General features: G+C 38.6%; 1 protein-coding gene across 1 annotated transcript in view; it reads right to left on the reverse strand.

The window, feature by feature from the left end:
- The window catches only part of LOC129952728 (gamma-aminobutyric acid type B receptor subunit 2), a 45,730-nt gene extending 29,324 nt beyond the window's left edge, over positions 1 to 16,406 (reverse strand). The window contains exons 1-3 of the mRNA XM_056065530.1: positions 15,059 to 16,406; positions 5,402 to 5,545; positions 4,600 to 4,875 (exon numbers count right to left, since the gene is read on the reverse strand). Of these exons, the coding sequence (XP_055921505.1) occupies positions 4,600 to 4,875; positions 5,402 to 5,545; positions 15,059 to 15,946 (1,308 nt within the window). The 5' untranslated portion in view covers positions 15,947 to 16,406. The remainder of the gene's footprint in view (positions 1 to 4,599; positions 4,876 to 5,401; positions 5,546 to 15,058) is intronic.
- Positions 16,407 to 20,032: the final 3,626 nt, after the last annotated feature.

Consider the following 20,032-nt stretch of genomic DNA (forward strand, 5'->3'; position numbering starts at 1 on the left):
ATGAATCTGTGGTTGAAAATTTAGGGCGAAACCAGCTTCAATTTTTCAAAGCAATAGTAATAGTTGGCATTAAGTTTTCCAATTTTCCATGCCTGACTCTAGTAACTGGATGTCATGCTCAAGACCAAGTCGAGTCCACTTTTCAAAGGATGGGGATTTCCGAAAAAGCAGATGTCTAACGATTATGTTAGGTAGCCGATGGGTTGGTAGCTCTGTAACTTGTATTCTTTAAATTCATTTTGAATATGAATTTATATGTAGAGTGTCGCCACTTTTGTCTCTAGGTGCAGCATATAGGTAGCTGTATTTTCAGAGAACCAGACATTTTTTTTAGATTCCATAGGTTACAGTGCTTTAATTGTTTCTCCAGAAAAACTAAACCCTCCGGGTAAAAAAGTATTAGATCATCCGGGAAAATAGAACTGGGCTCTGGAGACAGCCTTGTTTAAGACCTGATGTCTTGTGGAACCATTTTAATCTTTATATACCATTCCATACCATTGTCTGGTTGTTCGCCAAGAGCCCTTTTAGCGTATTTAACATGTTTGTGGATATACCTAAGCAGCTTAGCTTCCGATCGATTGAATCGAAGCTGATTTGAAGTGAAAGAAGAACGTGTATAACTTCTTTTCTTCTGTTAGAAATGCTCCGGCAATACATGTCAATGAAAATATATTGTCTACCGTTGAGTAATCTTTTCTGAAATCAGCCTGATATTCACTTAGCAGATTTTTATTTTGAAACTAAAGTGTAAGTCTGTCTAGTAAAGAATTTTATGACATTTTGTTGGGTCGTTTACTTCGCCTTCCATAAAAATTGGAAAAATGATATTCTTGCCGAAGCTATCCGGAAATTAATAGCTCTTGAAGATTGAATTTGTAAAGGACAGTAGCTATTTCTTAAATTGTGAATGATTGATCCATAATTTCGTTTTCGGCGCAAAGATAAGCAAACTGTATTTGGAAAAGTCGTTCTGGATTACCAAGTAACTGTTAAAACTTGATCGGCTATCAGTTTTTTCTGTTTTCCTAACAAAAGGTATGCCGTTTAGTTCTAGCGATTATTTCCAACAAAAGCTGCTCTCTCTTTCTGCGTTCAGCCTAATCATGAGGGATAGTGGTTATTCTTTTTCTTTTTCCTTGAAAGAATTTTGTAAGACGCATTTGTGTTTTCGTACATCATATTTTTTGTTGCTTCCATCGGATCTTCCGTAAAAGTTTTAGACATTCGTTTTGTTGGTCTGAGTCTTTGGTGAAATCATATGAAATTTACACTGGAAGATGGTCTGAGTACAACAGCCGTTTTTGTGTGCAGACACTTTCCTCGTAAAAGGCAGTAATCTAATGTTGAGGAAGGAGGTAGTCATAGTCTTTTGGGTTCTCGATGAAGGTCTCAAACAACAAGAAATATCGTTCTGTCTAAATTTATCAACAAAAATTTTTATAACTGTTTTGTTGGCCAATCCGGATGAAATTTAAGGACATATTTTACATAAAACAACATTTTTAAAATCTTTAAAAAAATACTGGTGTAAACATGACTGACGGTTTGGGGTGAAAAATTTATTTGTTGAAACATCAACTGTCAGTTATTGTAAAAACATGATTCCTCCTTCTTCATCATATTTTAAAACATTGTTTCGGTTATAATAAAAAGTCAGTCGATTATTCTGGCCACAATCATGGCGTAGTACGTGAAAAGAAAAGTCTTAATAGTTTAAGAGTTCACAGTTAATTTTGGGTTGTAAAAGTTAATAGAAAAATAAGAATATGAAAAGAAAAGAAAGCTTATCACAAAAATCAATGTCTTGTTTTTCCAATGGACTTGACATCCTATTTAAAGCACTTCGATTACGCGGACGATGTTTGCTTACTCTTTCGTAGGATCATGGATCTTCATCAAATGACACAAATGTGGAGAGAGAATCAGAAGTTGTTGCTGAAAATTAATTCCGGTAAAACAAAAATGATCAGCCTCGGAACCCGACCATCCTCTCAAATAAATATTTTCTCGCAACCGGTGAAAAAGTGGAGAGCTTTCAATACTTGGAAGTATCGTTTCCGTCGAAGACAGAACCGAACAAGACGTCATCTGCCGCATTGGCAGAGCAAAAGCGGCGTTCGGTATGCTGTCAAAAATTTGGAGGAATAACTCTATAGCTTAAGAACAAAGCTAGGACTGTTTCGCACAAACGTTGATTCTGTGCTTCTTTATGGATGCAGCACTTCGAAGGTTACTTCAGCCATTACAAGAGAGCTGCAAATAGAATAGAATCGTGAATAGAATAGAACCTTTAGAATCTATAATTCGAAGACGTTAGTGACAATGGATTAGAATCCGCTCACACAAGAAGGAAGAAGAGCTGAACGACCGAGAAGCACATGGAACTGGACAGTCGAGGCGGAATCAGCGTCACTAGACAAGAGTTGGAAGGAGCTAAAACACATCTCCGGAAACCGTACACGATGGCGAGCAGGGGTAGTAGAGGCCATATGCCCCTTAAGGCGGTCTCAACGGTCTTAACAGGACTGAGGACCTAAGGAAGTAAGTAGTAAGTTGTTGTCCGATGAATTTAACCTCGATTGTTTGCCCGATCCTGAAAAAAGGAGACCCTCTAAACTGCACCAACTGTAGAGGAATAAATCTACTTAACATCGCCTATGAAATCTTTTCTGCCGTAATATGTGAACGTCTAAAGCCCATCGTCAACAACCTGATAGGTCCTAGTTTTAGACCAGAAAAGTCCACAGTTGATCAAATATTCACATTACGGCAGATCCTGGAAAAAACTCAAGAACACCAAATCGACACCCACCATCTTTTCATCGATTTCAAGGCCGCATAAGTCAGCATCTACAGGGACGAGCTGTATAGAGCCATGTCCAGTTTTGGCATTAATGCCAAACTCGTCCGTTTGTGCAAAGGATGGAAACAACTTAACAGAACCTTTTGATGTCAAAAAAGGTTTTAGACAAGGTGATGCGCTGTCATGCGATTTTTTTAACATCGTGCTTAAAAGAATAGTGCAGAGCTCACACGTCAACACTAGAGGCACTATTTTTCAAAAGTCTGTCCAATTATTAGCATATGCTGATGACATTGACATAATCGGAAGAACTCATCGTAATGTCAATGGGGCTTTTGTGAGTATTGAGGCAGAAGCGGCAAAAATGGGTTTAACAGTTAATGAGGGCAAAACAAAGTACATGCTGTCGTCTAGAAAGGACATACAACAACGACGTCTTGGTCAAAACGTCACAATCGACAGACGTAACTTTGAGGTAGTCAAGGACTTCGTCTACCTAGGCTCCGCTGTAAACGCAGAAAACAACACCAGTGCTGAGATCAAACGCAGAATAACTCTTGCTAACCGCTGTTTCTTCGGACTAAGAAAGCAATTGAGTGGTTAAGTCCTCTCTCGAGGGACCAAAGTGTTGCTATATAAGACCCTTATCATCCCCGTCCTGCTATACGGTGCAGAAGAATGGACCATGACAAAAGCGGATGAAAGCACCTTGGGTCGGTTCGAGAGAAAAGTTCTTCGTGTGATCTACGGTCCCGTATGCATCGAAGGGGACTGGAGGAGAAGATGGAACGACGAGCTGTACGGGCTGTACAGTGACGTAGACTTAGCCAGAAGAGTAAAAGTCCAACGACTAAGATGGCTGGGTCACGTAGAGCGCATGGAAACCAATGCTCCGGCCCGGAAAGTCTTCGAATCAACATCCACAGGACAGCGCAGTAGAGGAATACCGCGGATCAGGTGGCGCGCACAAGTGGAAGGTGACCTCACCCAACTTGGAGCGCGAAACTGGAGACATCTAGCTAGGGACCGAGCTAGATGGAGAAGGTTGTTGGGTGAGGCCTTAAGTAAGTAAGTTGTTGTGCGTGGTAGAGGCCTTTGTGTCGAAATAGCAGGTAAGAAAACCTAACAAATCAACTTTCAGGAAAATAACTGAAAATTTCCATTTATGTTCATCCATTTTGTTAAGGCTGCAAGTCGTTTGATATATTGACATCATTGGAGTGTTACTTTGTTTTTAACGGCAAAGTGTGAACTTCAAGAAGTGTTTTGCATTATTTACATACATGATTGTGACTTTGACCCATCTAACTTCTTATATTCAGTACTTAGCTAAAGAAAATGGAAAAAACTAAAAATCTATAGATATTTTGAACGAAAAATGAAAATTTTAAATCATCGTACTTTAAGTTGCGACGAAAGTTAAATGTTAAAGCACATGGCAACTTGCACTTAGCTGTATTACAAAATGTGCTAGGGCATCATTACACATTAAACTATCCCAAAAGCATTTTAGAGCTTAAATTTCCCAGAAGAGCATCAAACATATAAGTAAACTATATGACGACGACTTACGTGAGGTGAGTTGGAGATGGAGATGGTATCGCGTATCTACCACCAGACCAAATTCAACGACATCCTCCCTAACACACCAACCCCTATTTACGCCACTACACCTAAACTACACTCTGGCTAAATCTATCACTTAACTTTTGTGGCAAATGGAATTCTTCGTTGAAAGTCAAAAACCACTAAACATTCGGTGCAGCGACTTCAGTGCTGTCCCATTAACTTACCCTCAGAAGAAGCAATTGCTCTCGAAAATCCGTTTCCGCAAACGTGATGGTTGCTGCACACGAAATATTCGCTGCCTCGAGTTCTGTAACCAGGTCGTTCACGGCCAACGAGTGCACCTCTTCATTCTGTGAGAATGTTGTCACCGTGTCCCAGCCAAATCGACGAATAAATGCAATTCTCGCTGGATTATGAGATGAATCTGGAGCAACAGTGCGATAGAAATATGGGAACTCCTGACGATCGCTAAGAGCCGGCGATGTCGACCCAAAAGATACCTGCAAGCATATAAGAATATGTATGTACATAAATGTGTGTGTGTGTAAACTTTAATGAACCTTCTCATAAAATGCTGAACACATCATCTTCAATGTCGTTTAACTCTGAAATTGTTCTGTTCCGTTCGTTTAAGACCGAACACCGAACACCGAGCACCAAGCACCGAGGGTGTTGTGCAATCGAGTGGAGTAATTCTTTCCTAATTTCGAGTGTGGGGTACATTGCATGAACATTTAACATCTTTACATTAAATCCATAAGTAAGGAAGGACGAAGGAAAGAATATGGGAGGATGCTTTTGAAATGTGAAAAACAATAAAGGACGAACCTTTTGCAACTTCTAGGCTATACGTATGTACATGTGAAGGAATATTATATGTAGCACGAGTATAAAGAACAATTTCGTTAAATCGATTATTGAGGAAGTAAAGCACATTTTATAAGTTAAGTCATTTAGAATAGGATTGGGATTTCATGGTCCTGAGGAAATATATATGGATTCCTGAATACTTATACATCCACTCACCTGTACAATGTTCCAGTAGGGTACAACTTTTGCCAGACTTTCGGTTACTTCGGAGCAGGCGGAACCAAGGAGCATTACCATTCGGGTTGAGGGTTGTGTATAAATCGCATGGAAGAATCGATCCACTCCCACTCCAGGATCACACTGAAATGATTCAACAAAAATATGAATTTTTGAGAATGGGGATAGACATATGGGTACAAGAAAAGACTATAATATTGAATCGATAATTTTACGAGAGGTGGCGAAATATTTTTAAAGGGAATGTAGGATCGAAGGTGCATAGAAAACATGACAACAAGCAATTAAATACAACGCACAATTTTCCTCTTCTGCCTGAACACAATAGGTAAAGCTTGAAGCTTAAAAAAAAAACGCTTGAAGCAGAAGCTGTCATTTCGAAGCAAAGGATGTCCACTGTCCAGAATATTTAAGTGCGACAAGAAATGAAGTTTTAAGCTGTCAGCACAGCATAAAGTCAAAAGTTTTTAACATGATCCCTCAATTATCCACATAAACCATATGTCAAAAATCTTCTTAGCATGGAATCAAAAGTAAAAACACCATTAAACCTTAAAACTTTTTATATTTCCTACCATGAGTTTTTGAATGACTGGCTTTGATCTGGTATTTTTTTATAAAAAAAATAAGTTGCCATGTTTATATCAACAAAAACAAAGGTGTTCTTCTTTTGATTATTTATACTCGGATCGGTAGGATGAAAAAGTCCTACTGTATACCAAAATGTTTTATTTAAAGGTCACGTGCAGGATATCCAGCATAAATAGGATAATATTAGGTTAGGTTAGGTTAAAGTGGCTGTCAAAGATGGAACCCGACACACTTAAGAAAGTTTAATGGCCCATTGTGATACCATATGAATCTTAAGGCTTTCTCCTGAGCTCAATGGAACCAGTCCCTTACGAAACGTGAGAGGCTGATTATGCTGATATGATTTAGATCGTTTAGATCGTTATATACGAACACTCCAAGGTAATTCTTGCGTTTTCGAGCCAGAGCAGGGAATGTGCAGAGAAGATGAAGAACTGTTTTCTCCTCTTCCTCGTCTATACAGCTTCTGCAAAAATCAGTTGAGAATACGCCTAGTCGCGTGGCGTGCTTTCCTATTCGACAGTTTCCGCTTATGACACCTATTATCGAGCTTATATGCGATCTGCTTAGAGAGAGCAAGCACCTTGAGCGTTTTAAAACCAGTGTTGGAAAGTTGTTTTTTGTGACCTGACACGTGGTGATGTACTTCCACCTGGTTCTTGCCCTCCTCGCAGCGTCGTGCATTAGTTCCTTCACTTTCTCTAGCTTAGCTATTTTCCAGTTATGCGTCGGAAGGGATGGATTACAAACTTTGATCATCTCGAGAATGTCCTCAATACCAGCAGGTTCGATTGGAATCCTAATGCGGGCTCTAGGTCTGCTATAGGAATGTTTTCCTAAGTGACAACCTCGAGTTTCGCACCTAGCCAAACCAATAGGCTGACAGCGAGCTTGTGTAAGTCACAAGACCTCTGGTCGCTACAAACCATGCGTTTGACATGGCCTTGATGCCAACCCCCATCTCTTATGGAAGGTAGTGGTTCTCGAAGCTCCCTCAAAATGCTTAAAAAGCCACCCGAGAGCTTAACCTTGACCAACTGCCAACGATCAGCCGATATTGTGCCATCATCATCGCTCCTGTCAATGATCGCAACCAACACTTTGCTCTTCGCGGCGTCACTGAAACTGGATTGTTTCTTGATGGGATTGAGGGGAGTGCTGGTGTTCTGCACCCGAAGCCGTTTTGGTGTCTGTACGCCCCCCCCAAGAGACCTTTCTCGTTTAGACGTAGAGTCCTTACTGGTTCTTGTTGTAGCAAGTATGCTTTTAGCCCATTCGACGAAAGCGGTTTGCTGAGGTGTCCTTTCAGCCCCCGATGATGCACCAGAGGCCTTAAGGATTTTAGCCGCTTTTCGCCTTTGTCTATAAAGGCTTTTTGAGAGTTTCCCCTTTCGATTTTACGACCCTGCCGCTACTGGAATTAGGTATCGATACCTTACTACTGTCGTTGCTACCAATAGCAGACGAGGGTCCATGGATTGCGACTGCTCCCTTCTCTGTCTTGGCCGCAGGAGATACGGTAACAGCCTTTGACGGCAAACTGCAGCCCGTTCTTGAAGAGATACCGGTCTCATTGTTTTTTTTCATTTTTGTTTTTGTGGTCCCACGAAAGGCGAAGAAAAGAGGTGGGTCTGTACAGAGATTCGCATATATAGATAAGGCCAGTTAATCCGTAGGTCGCCAGGTATCCGGATACTCCGTTAGAGACTGGGCTATTTTTGAATTGGGCCCCCAGCCAGGCTGATCATAGGCACTGTCGATTAACACCTTAGATCCAGCCCAATAAAGATAAGATAAGGTGGTTGGAGAGGAAGAGATAGGGTGAGGAGTCAGTTGATGTTAAGAATATCATTCCTGTATGTGAGGAAAAGATTAGGACGCGATAAGGTTACCTAGAGTGAGAAGGAGCATAGGAGAGAAGAGTGCTGTAAAGCTTTTTCGCCATTACAACGTGGGAGGTGGAATGGGAGTTAGTGACTTAAACGTTAGCTTGTATACCTTGTTTATGTTAGAAGGGGTGATGATTCTGTGAAGGTAGAGGGATAAGTTTCAGGACTCATCTGGAGAAGATTCTCGAGAATCATTGACCTTACTCAGCTTCTACAACTCGACAAGTTCGACGTTCCGAGTAGAACTCTTAATACAAAGAGTTGCCAACAATATTTTGCATACCTATACATACCTTTTCTTGTTCTTGAAATTTGCATTCTTATTTGAAGTCAATACTTTCATTGATTCAGTTTTTAGCAATGGGGTTTAGTATTTTTTGTAGATTATTTTTCTTTTGAAAAGCTGAAAATTGGATTTTTCTAAAAAATTTACTTTGTGGAACATACAGTTAAATTGAAGGCAAATGTTTCAAAATATTAAACGATTTCGTAATATCCTTAACACATTTTAAGCACTTTATGATTTAGCTAATTTTAAACGATTTTAACATCTTATTATATCTTAACATTTTGTATCAGGCAAAATCACGGAATTCGTGAGTTACAATTGTTTTGTTTTTAAATAAGAAATTTTTGTTCAAAAGCCGAAGATTTCGAAATATTTGAGGACAGAAAAGTGTAACGTTTTAAGTCTCTTGCAAATACATTTGAAGAGCTGAATGGTTGAGAATTGAATTCAAGGTTTGACAAGGTAACAGTTATGTTCTTAGTTGAAAACAACATTATACTCCCTTTGAACGAAAAGATATAAAAGCACTAAGACAAGCTGAAAAACGATGGTTGAAACCTTAAACTGTTCGAAGAAAAAAGATATACTTTTCTGCATCTGATGTTAGCCCAATATTTTGGATCGAAGATAAGATGTGCTATGTGGATTATGTCCACATCTTAAATTCAATTATGCTTACATTAACTAAAGAGGAGGTGCCAATCCAATGGAAGTTCATGCAGGATAATGACCCGAATAAAACAAAATCAATGTTATGGTCTAGATCCTTTGACCTAAACCCAATTGGACACTTATGGAGCGAAGAATCGGAGATTGTAAAACCTAAAAGAAAGACGACTTGTTGTCGAAAATTCAAAGAGAATGGTACTCCATACCCGTAGAGACATATGCAGAATTAATTAATTCGGTGGGGCGAACAGTGGAGGCAGTTATTAATAATAAGAGTACTTTACTTTACTTTAGTTAGCGCTACAGCGCATTGTGCTCCTGGGCCTCAAGTAATAACTTTCGCCAGCTTCAGGCTTTGCGTTGAATACCTTACTGGCTGGAGTTTCGATGTTCATTCGCTCGAAATGCCCTAGCCATCTTAAGCGTTTAACACGCAGTTTTTGGACAAGTGGCAAGTCGCTGTATAGCTCGTATAGCTCCTGATTAAATTTTTTCCGCCAGATGTTACTTTGCCTGTCGACACAAACCAGACCATAGATTGTACGCAGAACCTTTCTCTCAAAGATACCAAGAGATCCTTCAACCGCCTGAAAGAGAGTCCATGCTTCGGCACAATAGAGCAAAACTGGGATGATTAAAGTTTTGTAAACTGTCTCTTTGGTACTTCGCGAAAGGGTAATTCTGCGTTTGATCTCCGAGCTGATGTCATTTGTAGAATTAACAGAAGTGCCCAGATAAATTCGTTTACCACCTCGAAGTTGTACCTGTCAATTGTCACATTTTGACCAAGTCTATGGTGTAAATCGACTCTATTTGACGACAGTAAATACTTTGTTTCATCCTCGTTAATGTCAAGACCCATTTTCCTTGTCTCAGACTCGACATAAGAGAAAGCGCCCGTCACTGCTCGTTTGGTTCTTCCAATAATGTTGATGTCATCTGCATATTCAAGATATTTTGTGGATTTTTGAAAGATGGTACCACTTGTATTGGCGTTGGTGTTGCGCACCACTCTTTCAAGAACAATATTGAAGCAGCTACATGACAGAGCATCGCCTTGTCGAAATCCTCTGGTGGTTTCGAAGGTTTCGGTCGAGTCTCTTCCAATTTTGAAGCAGCAACGAGCATTTTAAAGCGTCATCCTGATAAGTCGTGTCAGTTTGGTAGGGATGCCAAAACTCAACATGGCACGGTATAGTTCTTTCCTGTCTACACTGTCATAAGCTGCTTTAAAATCGATGAAAAGATGGTGGTTTCGATGTTATGTTCTTGGGTCTTATCCAGGATTTGGCGTAGAGTGAAAACTTGATCGATGATAGATTTTCCAGGCCTGAAGCCGCAATGGTAAGGGCAAATTAATTCGTCAGTAAATGGCTTTAGGCGTTCACATAATACGCTGGGTGGGTTGAACTCTAGATCGTCAACCAAATGGCTGCTCGCTGGCGGAATCTATGACTTCATCACCATTAAGCAGCTGTTTGAAATGGTCTCTCCAATAATAAGAATGCCTATACAAAATACTCGACAAATGTTAAATACTTTTACCGTTACGTTACTTTCTGGCTATAAAAAGAATATCATTCTAATTTTGTTTCAATTCTATTTCCAAGAAGAAGCAACATAATAATCACAAGTCTATTTTTTTTTCCAACGCTGTATATAAGTTCGTGTATCACTAATTTGTATGAGAAATATATATTTAATGGAATCATTTAGAGTCGATATCTCTGACACCTGCTGTAGACATCTCTCTAAAACTCTTGCATTTAGTATTAAAAGGCTTTTAAATATCAGGAAAAGTTAAAATTTATAATTCTAAAAACCGCAGCGATTACAATAACTTTCTTTGAAAAGTAATGAAGGTTCTTCATAGTAAACTTATTAATTTTCTCTCTTTCTTAATGTTATGCTCTTGGTCACTTTTACAAATCTGGTGATAAATGAATGTGCTTTTTTAAAATTCAAATTGAGTTTTCTCCGACCGTATTTTTAGCTCGGTCCCTAGCTAGATGTATACAGTTTCGAGCTCCAAGTTGGGTGAGGTCACCTTCCACTTGTGCGCGCCATCTGATCCGCGGTCTTCCTCTACTGCGCTGTCCTGTGGGTGTTGATTCGAAGACTTTCTGGATCGGAGCATTGGTTTCCATGCGCTCTACGTGACCCAGCCATCTTATTCGTTGGACTTTTAACCTTCTGGCTACCCCTTCGATGCATACGGGACCGTAGATCACACGAAGAACTTTTCTCTCGAATCGACCCAAGGTGCTTTCAACCGCTTTTGTCATTGTCCATGCTTCTGCACCGTATAGAAGGACGAGGATGATAAGGCTCTTATATAGCCACACTTTGGTCCCCCGAGAGAGGACTTTACCACTCAATTGCTTTCTTAGCTTAAAGAAACAGCGGTTAGCAAGAGTTATTCTGCGTTTGATCTCAGCGCTGATGTTGTTTTCTGCGTTTAAACCGGAGCCTAAGTAGACAAAGTTCTTAACTACCTTAAATTTACTTCTATCGATGGTGACGTTATGACCAAGAAGAAGGTGATGTATATCCTTTCTTGACGGCAGCATGTACTTTGTTTTTCCCTCATTAACCGTTAAACCATTTTTGTCGCCTCTTCTTCAATACTCACAAAAACCCCATTGAGATCACTCTTAGTTCTTCCGATTATGTCAATTTCATCAGCATATGCCAGTAATTGGACAGACTTTTTAAAAGAAAGTGCCTCTAGTGTTGACGTGTGAGCTCTGCACTATTCTTTCAAGCACGATGTTAAAAAAATCACATGACAGCGCATCACCTTGTCTAAAACCTTTTTTGACATCGAAAGGTTCTGTTAAGTTGTTTCCAACCTTTATGGAGCAAGCGTGAATTCTCCATGGTCATCCTGCAAAAACGGACGAGTTTGGCAGGGATGCCAAAACTACACATTTCTCTATACAGCTCGTCCCTGTAGATGCTGTCATATGTGGCTTTGAAATCGATGAAAAGATGGTGGGTGTCGATTTGGTTGTCTTGGGTTTTTTCCAGGATCTGCCGTAATGTGAATATTTGATCAACTGTGGACTTTCCTGGTCTAAAACCACACTGATAATTTCCTATCAGGTTGCTGACGATGGTCTTCAGACGTTCGCATATTACGGCAGAAAAGATTTTGTAGGCGATGTTAAGTAGACTGATAGCTCTATAGTTGGTGCAGCTAAGAGGGTCTCTTTTTTTCAAGATCAGGCAAACAATACTGAGGTTCCATTCATCGGGCATGCTTTCTTCCGACCATATCTTACAGATAAGTTGGTGCATGATCCTAACCAACTTATTTCCAGCTGCTTTAAAGAGCTCGGCATTCAAGCCATCCGCTCCAGCGGCTTTATTAGACTTCAGCTTAGATATGGCAATCTTTACTTTGTCTAAGTCGGGAGGACGGGATTGTTGGTTTTCGTCGTCTATGTAGAATGGATCATCTCGCCTGACAGCGGAATTCAGTTCGTCGTCGCCGTTATACAGTCTGCAGATGTGGTCCTTCCATATCCTCAGCATTGACTGCGGTTCCACTATGATGTTTCCACATTCGTCTCTGCAGCCTTCGGTTCTAGGTTTATGTACCTGTGAATTTTGTTTCACCTGTTCATAAAACTTTCGAACCTCATTCCTGCTTTTATGCCTCTCAACATCTTCGACCGCACGCTTCTCATGCCCTCTCTTTTTCCTTCTGAGAAGTCAGTGTTCATCTCTCCTCTTCTCTCTTCTGCTAATAAAGCTCGTGAGCAGCTCTCGTCCTTTTATGCAGCATTTGCCTGCCGACATTTCTCATCAAACCAGGGGTTCCTTGTTGGTGGCTGTTTAAAACCCAGCTTATCAGAGGCGGCTTCTCTGATTGCATCTTGGCAATGTTGCCACTGGTTTTCGATACATTGTGTTGGCTGCAGAGAACTTCGAGAGAGCTTACCTGTTACTCGGTCGGAAAAGGATTGGGCGATCCTGGCGATTGTAGCCGTTCGACGTTGTACCTTCTCCCAGCACCTCCCTGTTTTGCCTTGGGTCTGGAAATCCGAAGTGATACCTTGCCTACAACGAGGTAGTGGTTCGAGTCGATGTTAGCTCCTCGGAAAGTTCGTACATCCATGATGCTGGAAGCGTGTCTGGCGTCGATCGCAATATGGTCAATCTGGTTGACGGTAGATTGATCTGGAGAACTCCAAGTTTCTTCGTGGATATTGAGGTGTGGCAAACGCGTACTGGCTACCATGACGTTTCGCCTCGCAGCAAAATCTATGAGCCTGCATCCGTTATCAGAAGTGTTGTCGTGCAGGCTGGTCTTCCCGATTATTCCATTTGATTTAAGTCGTTTTAAATTTCTATGTCAATATTCCACAACCGAAGCAACGAATTAAAAAATGGACTTTAATGACATGCAGTCGCAAATGTCAGAATTGATATTGAAAAATTTCATAAAAAAGACATAGTTCTGCAACTACAGTCTGGGTCTTTTGACATACGTCGTTTTTCATAGATGTCCATTAAATGAAATAAACATACTTTGATTTTTCTTAAAAATAAAATTCAAAAATTTAAGACATACATAAAAGTCTAACAATGAAAACCTCATATAGGATATGCCTATTGGACTTTTTTTAGTGTACATTTCTGATATAATTCATTCTCTAAAAACAAATTAAATTAATGTGAAAATTATAACATTTTGGAGTCATAAAAACCATAGTCAATCGATTTTAAACGGTTCCATCTTTTTCCACTATCCACTAATGAGAATATTTCATTAGTGGATTCCTTTTGCACTTTACTAAGTAAACACACTTTTTACCATAATGTTAAATATTATACAAAAAAAACTATAGTGTATACCTTTTTTGTAAAGGGTGGTTAAATTTTAAGGATCGATGTTGAATGTGAACCACACCTAAACGTCAAGTTTTTTTCTGCACTTCATTCTCAATTTATCAATGTCAAACTAATCCCATTTGAACAATGGAAAGATACACAATCGAGCAACGTGTAAAGTTATTCAGGCTTTTTATGAAAATGGGCGTTTAAATCTTGATTTGTGTACAATCCGAAAAATCATGCAACAATTTGAGGAAATAAGGTCTTTATGAGGTGTGAAAACAACAGTGCTTGCTCGTACAGCTCGCACTGCAGAAATTATTGCAATAGTGTGGCTGAAGAGCCGTCCACCTCAACTCGTCGTTGTGCTCAACAATTGCACCTCTCAGGTTCGTCTTTGATAAACATTATGAATAAAGACTTGCATTTACACGCTTCCAAGATGCAATTGACACAAGAACTAAAGCTTTTTGACGATTTCAAACGTCCTCAATGGTCAGAATTATGGTAAGAAATTTTAACAGTGATGAACGAAAACTATCTTTAGTGATGCTGATGAAGCACATTTCAAGCTCAGTGGATTCGTCAATAAGCAGAATTGCCGCATTCGGGAGCGAGTGGTTGTCGAAAAACCGATACACCCACAAAGAGAGAATATTTGGTGTGGTTTATAGGCTGCCGGCATAATCGGGCCGTATTTTCTTAAAAAAGGGCAGGTAAGGCAGTTACTTTGAATGGTGTTCACTATCGTGAGGTGATGACTAAATTTTTACTGCCCAAATTTGAAGATATGGATCTAGACGATGTGTCGTTTCAACGGGACGGTGTGACTTGCTTATTTAAAAAAAAACGTGTACGTCGATTAGACAGCAAAGTTGAAGAGCTATATGATAAGATAGTTCTGCACATTACGGCATAGAACCTCAAATACGCTTCAGCTTCAAGGATAATTTGGACCATTAGATGGTGGTGTGCCGCCGAGGTCCGGATGGTAAGTTGGCCTATATTTGGTTCAAAACTTAATTGAATCATACCAATAATACCATAACAAAAAGAAATGACACTAATTTCTTAAATAATTTGTGTTTTATTCAAAATCAACATCGGCCCTTAAAATTTAACCACCCTTTGGAAAGTACTCTATGACCGGTGGCCCGTGAGTCTTCCATAATTCCCACAAATGCTATGACTGCTTTTCACCATTTATCTGAATCTGAACAGAAATAGAACTAGAGAACTGCAATAGGTATTGGAATTGTTGAAGGACGTTGAAAGGGACCACAACAAAGCAAAGCAAAGCAATAAGCAACATAAAGAAAAAGAAATACACGAAATATATAGAGAAAAATCACTCACCTGAGTATCATTCGTCACCAGCTCCAGTGTATAACCCGGCAAGAGTCGTTTTCGATTTATATGCTGCACAGCCATCATGGCCGCCCCCAATTCACTTAGTCCATCCGGTCTGGGGCCGTGTCTTGTCGATAGTTCAAACAATCCCAACAAAACGATTTTGCCATTGCTTGCGATTCCACTTCGAAATTTGCGTTCGTTCTCGAACACCTGGTTTACTTTGAATGGAAACGATTGGTGTTGCTGGTTGATGAGGTGTTGCTGCTGAGGTTGACCGTGGGCAACGTGCATCCTCAAAGACAACTCACGACGAGTATCCTTTGCTTTCACCTTTTTTGCTCTGTTGAACTTCCACTGAAGATTGCTTACTGTAGTTGGCAAAAACAACGATGATGATGATGACGACGATGAAGATGACGCAGGTGAGGATGAAGATAAGGACGAGGACGAGGATGAAAATGAGGACGAGTGTCCTTTGGTTGATGGTTGTTCTAAGTACAAGAAAGGTGGGTGGCTAGTTTGTGCTTTGGGTTTGCCCGCTTTCACACACGGACGGACAGAATTGTTATCGCCACTTTGATTACATGCAGGCTTATCGACTAAGCTTTGATTGAAATTTGGATTCTCTACCTCCGATATTCTTTGGCTACCGTTATTGTTGATTGTGTCTAGTTCTGGTGGTTGGCTCTTCACTCTGGTTAGGTTAGACCTTTGGTCACCACCGACGAAGGTGGTGTTGGCGAAACTTATCGTCAAAAGATGGTGAATGATAATTAAGATCAGATCCAAGGATATGGCTAAATGTTTTGCCATAATCGTAAAACTGTTACGGACAATGCTCCTAATGCGGACACCATTAGAATTCTCAAGGGCCCAGTCTTCTTCTTTCATATATTTGAGTCCTGGTTGCCTGGGGTTGCCTTGCTTTGGCTCCGAAACTTAAATGTATTTCTTGTAATTACTCTGAAGTGTTCTTGAGAATATTGGCTAAGGCTGTGGATGTCATCTTCTTCTTTATCATCATCGCCACAAATCTCTTCCCTTTTGTCTCATTACGGTACGGACGACGACGACGACGAGAAGGGTTTTATTATTGCCAACTCAAGACCATCTTGTGGGCTTATTTTCTTCTGCAGGATCTTTTTTGACGCAAAGGCAAACTATAATTTCGTTTTGATGATGTCAAGGTAATCCAAAATGTTTATTTTATTTTCGTGCGGAAAGTAACGTTGAGTTTCGTCAGTGCCGGTGATGCTGATGGGGACGGTAATGGTTATGGCAATGGTCGGTTGGAGGGTAGAACAGAGAAAGTCCTTTCATGCTGCTTCACAGTGGTTTAATTATTTTGCTCCAATACCTGCAAAAGAACACAAAAAAGGTTGAAATTATATTTCGTTCTGACGAGAGTGACGATGCGATGACGGAAGGAGCGTAAAATTGATTGTACAATATTTTGTAAGTACTTATTCCGAGAATCGTTATCCTGCAAGTAAAATGAGCTTTTTGATTTAATTTTTGCAATTTAGCTTTTTCATAAATTTTATATGCGAAAACGATATAAACAAAGATGGAGGGAAAGTGGAAAATTCAAAATATTGTAAGCCATTAAGGTCAAATGGAAATTTGAAATGTTTAATAGTTAACTGTGAGAAGTAATTAATTTAATATTTAATTTATTGATCGGGTAAATATTATTTCAAGTGCACTTGATGAATAAATATAACATCGCAACTTATTGCATATTTATTATAAAAACATTTTTTAATATGACAATTTTATAGCTCACTAAAAACTTGCATTTAAGTGCTTATGATTTCGTTTTTAAAATATTCAATCAAACATTCAGTTTTTCAATAGTTTTCAACATACATACAAACATGTGTATGTGTAAAAAAGGATATGTTTTCTTTTTTTCGGAATAAATTTAGTGAAAATATAATTGGTTTGAGTTTTAAAATGTGTATTTCAGGTGCACCAGGTTTAAAAAATATCAACTTTTTGTTCCAGCCTGTTCAAGTTCATTTACGAGTATTACATTGAATTTAAATTATTTATTTAAGTGATTGAAGCAATGTAAAAATAATTATTAAAAAGAGGTGATAAGTACACATTTATTCATGGTATTTAGGTGCATATACATATTTAAGTTATTTTTATTTTTTTTGGAAAACAGATTTTATGTTATGTATGTGATTAAGTTTTTTTTTTTAAGTTTTATTTTTAACTGCTGTGAGTGTTTAATATGTACATTATTTTGAGCTTCGATTTTTTGATAATCATGTAAGTGAATATTTTGTGTTAAATAGACTGGATCAGTCCGTGCTGAAGGCATAAACTACATGAAGACCTTAAAAATATTGATTAACAAATATTTTAATGCTTTATAATAAATTCACTTGCATAGAAGGAACTGGCAGAGATATCGTCCACCTTTATCACAAGGAATGTTTTTTTATTTTAAAAAACTAATTTCAAGTCAATTATTAAACAATTTTAACACATAATAGAATAAGTGCTTAAGTTCACTTCCGAAAAATGGGAAGAAGCTCTGAAATATTGTCAAAGCATTTCAATGCAAAAATTAAAAAAAATCTCTTTTTCTAAAGGTTCTGCAACTAACTTTATTACAGACATTGAAAAAGAAAACGAACTTGTTAAACAATTTTCGGAGAACCATTTGGTATCTCAAAACTTGGGAGGATTAAAACATAATACTAAACTAATATAATTTAGAAAAAATTCAAATGATGGTAAATTAAAAAACTAAAAAAAATAATTATCACCTTGAATATTGACAACATGATTTTATCTTCAATATAATTTAATGGAACGAAGAAAACCGTTTTTGACATCTGGTAACATTTTAAGAAAAATCGAATTGACAGTTTACTTTTTACAAAAATAAAAACCCAAAAAATAAAAAAACAAAAAAAAAACATTTTAAAAATTGGACGAATAAAATAATTCGAGAGATATCAAGAAACATCAATTTTTACCAAAACTGCGTACTATTCCTTGTAGATTTTACTTTTTTATGACTGTTAGATTTTTATAAATAAAAACTACTGAATATAAAAAACAATATATTCTGTGAAATAAAAAAAGTTTGAAGGCAATATTTTTAATTTTTGAAAAGCTATTTGAGTTGAAAGTAAATTTTTACCAAGTTTTAGTATTTTTTTGACAACAATATTTTTTAAAAGATAAAAGTAGTTTAAAGCCAATATCTCAAAGTTTTAAAAAGATATTTGACCCGAAAATCAATTTCGCCAACTTTTGTTAAATTTTCTTTTAAGTTTTTAACTGCCAATTCGATTTTTCTCAAAACTTAACCAGATTTTAAAAACTTTATTTTTCGTTGCACAAAATTGTTTTTGGAGGTAAGATCATTTTGTGTTCGTAAAATGTTCGAGGTGACAAATTTAATTTTTTAGTTTTTTTGATTTATAAAAAAACTGCTCGATTTTTTTCAAAAAAATACATTTGTTTGGTATCAAGTTACAATATATTATATAAAATTTAATTCAAGTCTCAAGTGTTTTTGGTTCCTAATATATTTAGGGTTAACCCAAATTTTCACCCTTCTTTAAAACTGCTAAGGTAAAACAAAACCGCCCACGCAATTTTCTTGAGAGCCCTTCTTGCATCTTTCTGCATTATTATCTGTATAACAAAATTTATTTGAAGTCGATATCTCTTCTGGTTCTTAAGCTATGAACGACGAACAAAACGTCGCGAACGTAAGGACGTACGAACGTACGTACACACGCACCCACAGACAGCTGTGGTACGTCCTTCACCGAAAAAGGGAAAAGACAACTCCGATCCGGTTAATCTCCGGTCGATAAGTCTTCTGCTGAGTATCATCAGAAAACATTTCGAGCTCTGTCCAAGTTGATTGTCAAAATTGGCCATGTAACATCCACCAAAATCTTTGATATTAAAAATAGTCTTCAACAGGAAGTGGCTAACTTGCCGATCTCATTCAGCATTTACTCCAGTGATCTGATAGCAAGTCTGACTCAGGCAAAAGCGTACGCCGACTACCTAATTGAGTAGAAAAATTGAGGTTATCAAGACACTTTTGCAGGGTGACTTTGACAAGATTCAGCAACATTGCGATGACTGGAAGTTGAAAATCAACATTTAGAAATTCGAAACTATTCTGTTCAGGACTCCGCTGTGTGGAGTCTCAAGGGATACGAGACAAAACTGGAAAAATCTAGTGATCGTTGGACCAAATCGACAGCCACTGGCGAATAAAATTGTAGTAAAGTACGTTGGCATCTGGTTGGATCAGTACTTGTATTTTGACAGATATTTGAGTGCTGCTCTGGCCAGAGCTAGAGGAGCCTTTGCCTTGACAAAACGGTTGTTTTTTAGCAGCCGTCTTGATAGCAGGGTGAAGGTAATTTGCTACATGGCCCTTATCCAGCGATGATTGCCTATGGATGCCCCCTACGGTTCAACGTTGCCCTATCTCAAATGGAAAAGATTCGGGTGTTTGAGAGACAATGTCTGCAATGTTGCCTTGGATTACACAGAACACCAGAGTCGGAGTACAAACATTACTATTCCAACCAGGTTCTATACAACAAAGCCAACATAAACAGAATAGATAAATTCTTGCTGAAGCTTGGTCACATTGTGAGAGCGATGTCGTCGACTTACAGCTTAAGTCGCCGGAAGCTTTTCTCTATTTAGACAATTGAGGGTTGATACAGGATGGGAGGCGGTTCCGCTAATCTACCACGTCAGCCGGAAAACTGTAGATAGGCGACTCTCTTACAGTCGAGACGTCCTCGCACTGGACGGAGCCGAGTGCCTTCGGTTTAGTAGGACTGTTTCCGATAGGGACCTAAGAGATAGGGTGAGGAAGGAGAACCAGTTTTGGTGGCTTCAAATTGAGAATGTCATTTAAAGTTGTCTAGAGTCTTGGCCGGCTTACATAGGTTTAAGGATTAGGTTAGGGAGAGC

The sequence above is a fragment of the Eupeodes corollae genome, chromosome 3, assembly GCF_945859685.1.
Source record: "Eupeodes corollae chromosome 3, idEupCoro1.1, whole genome shotgun sequence".
Lineage (NCBI taxonomy): Eukaryota > Metazoa > Arthropoda > Insecta > Diptera > Syrphidae > Eupeodes > Eupeodes corollae.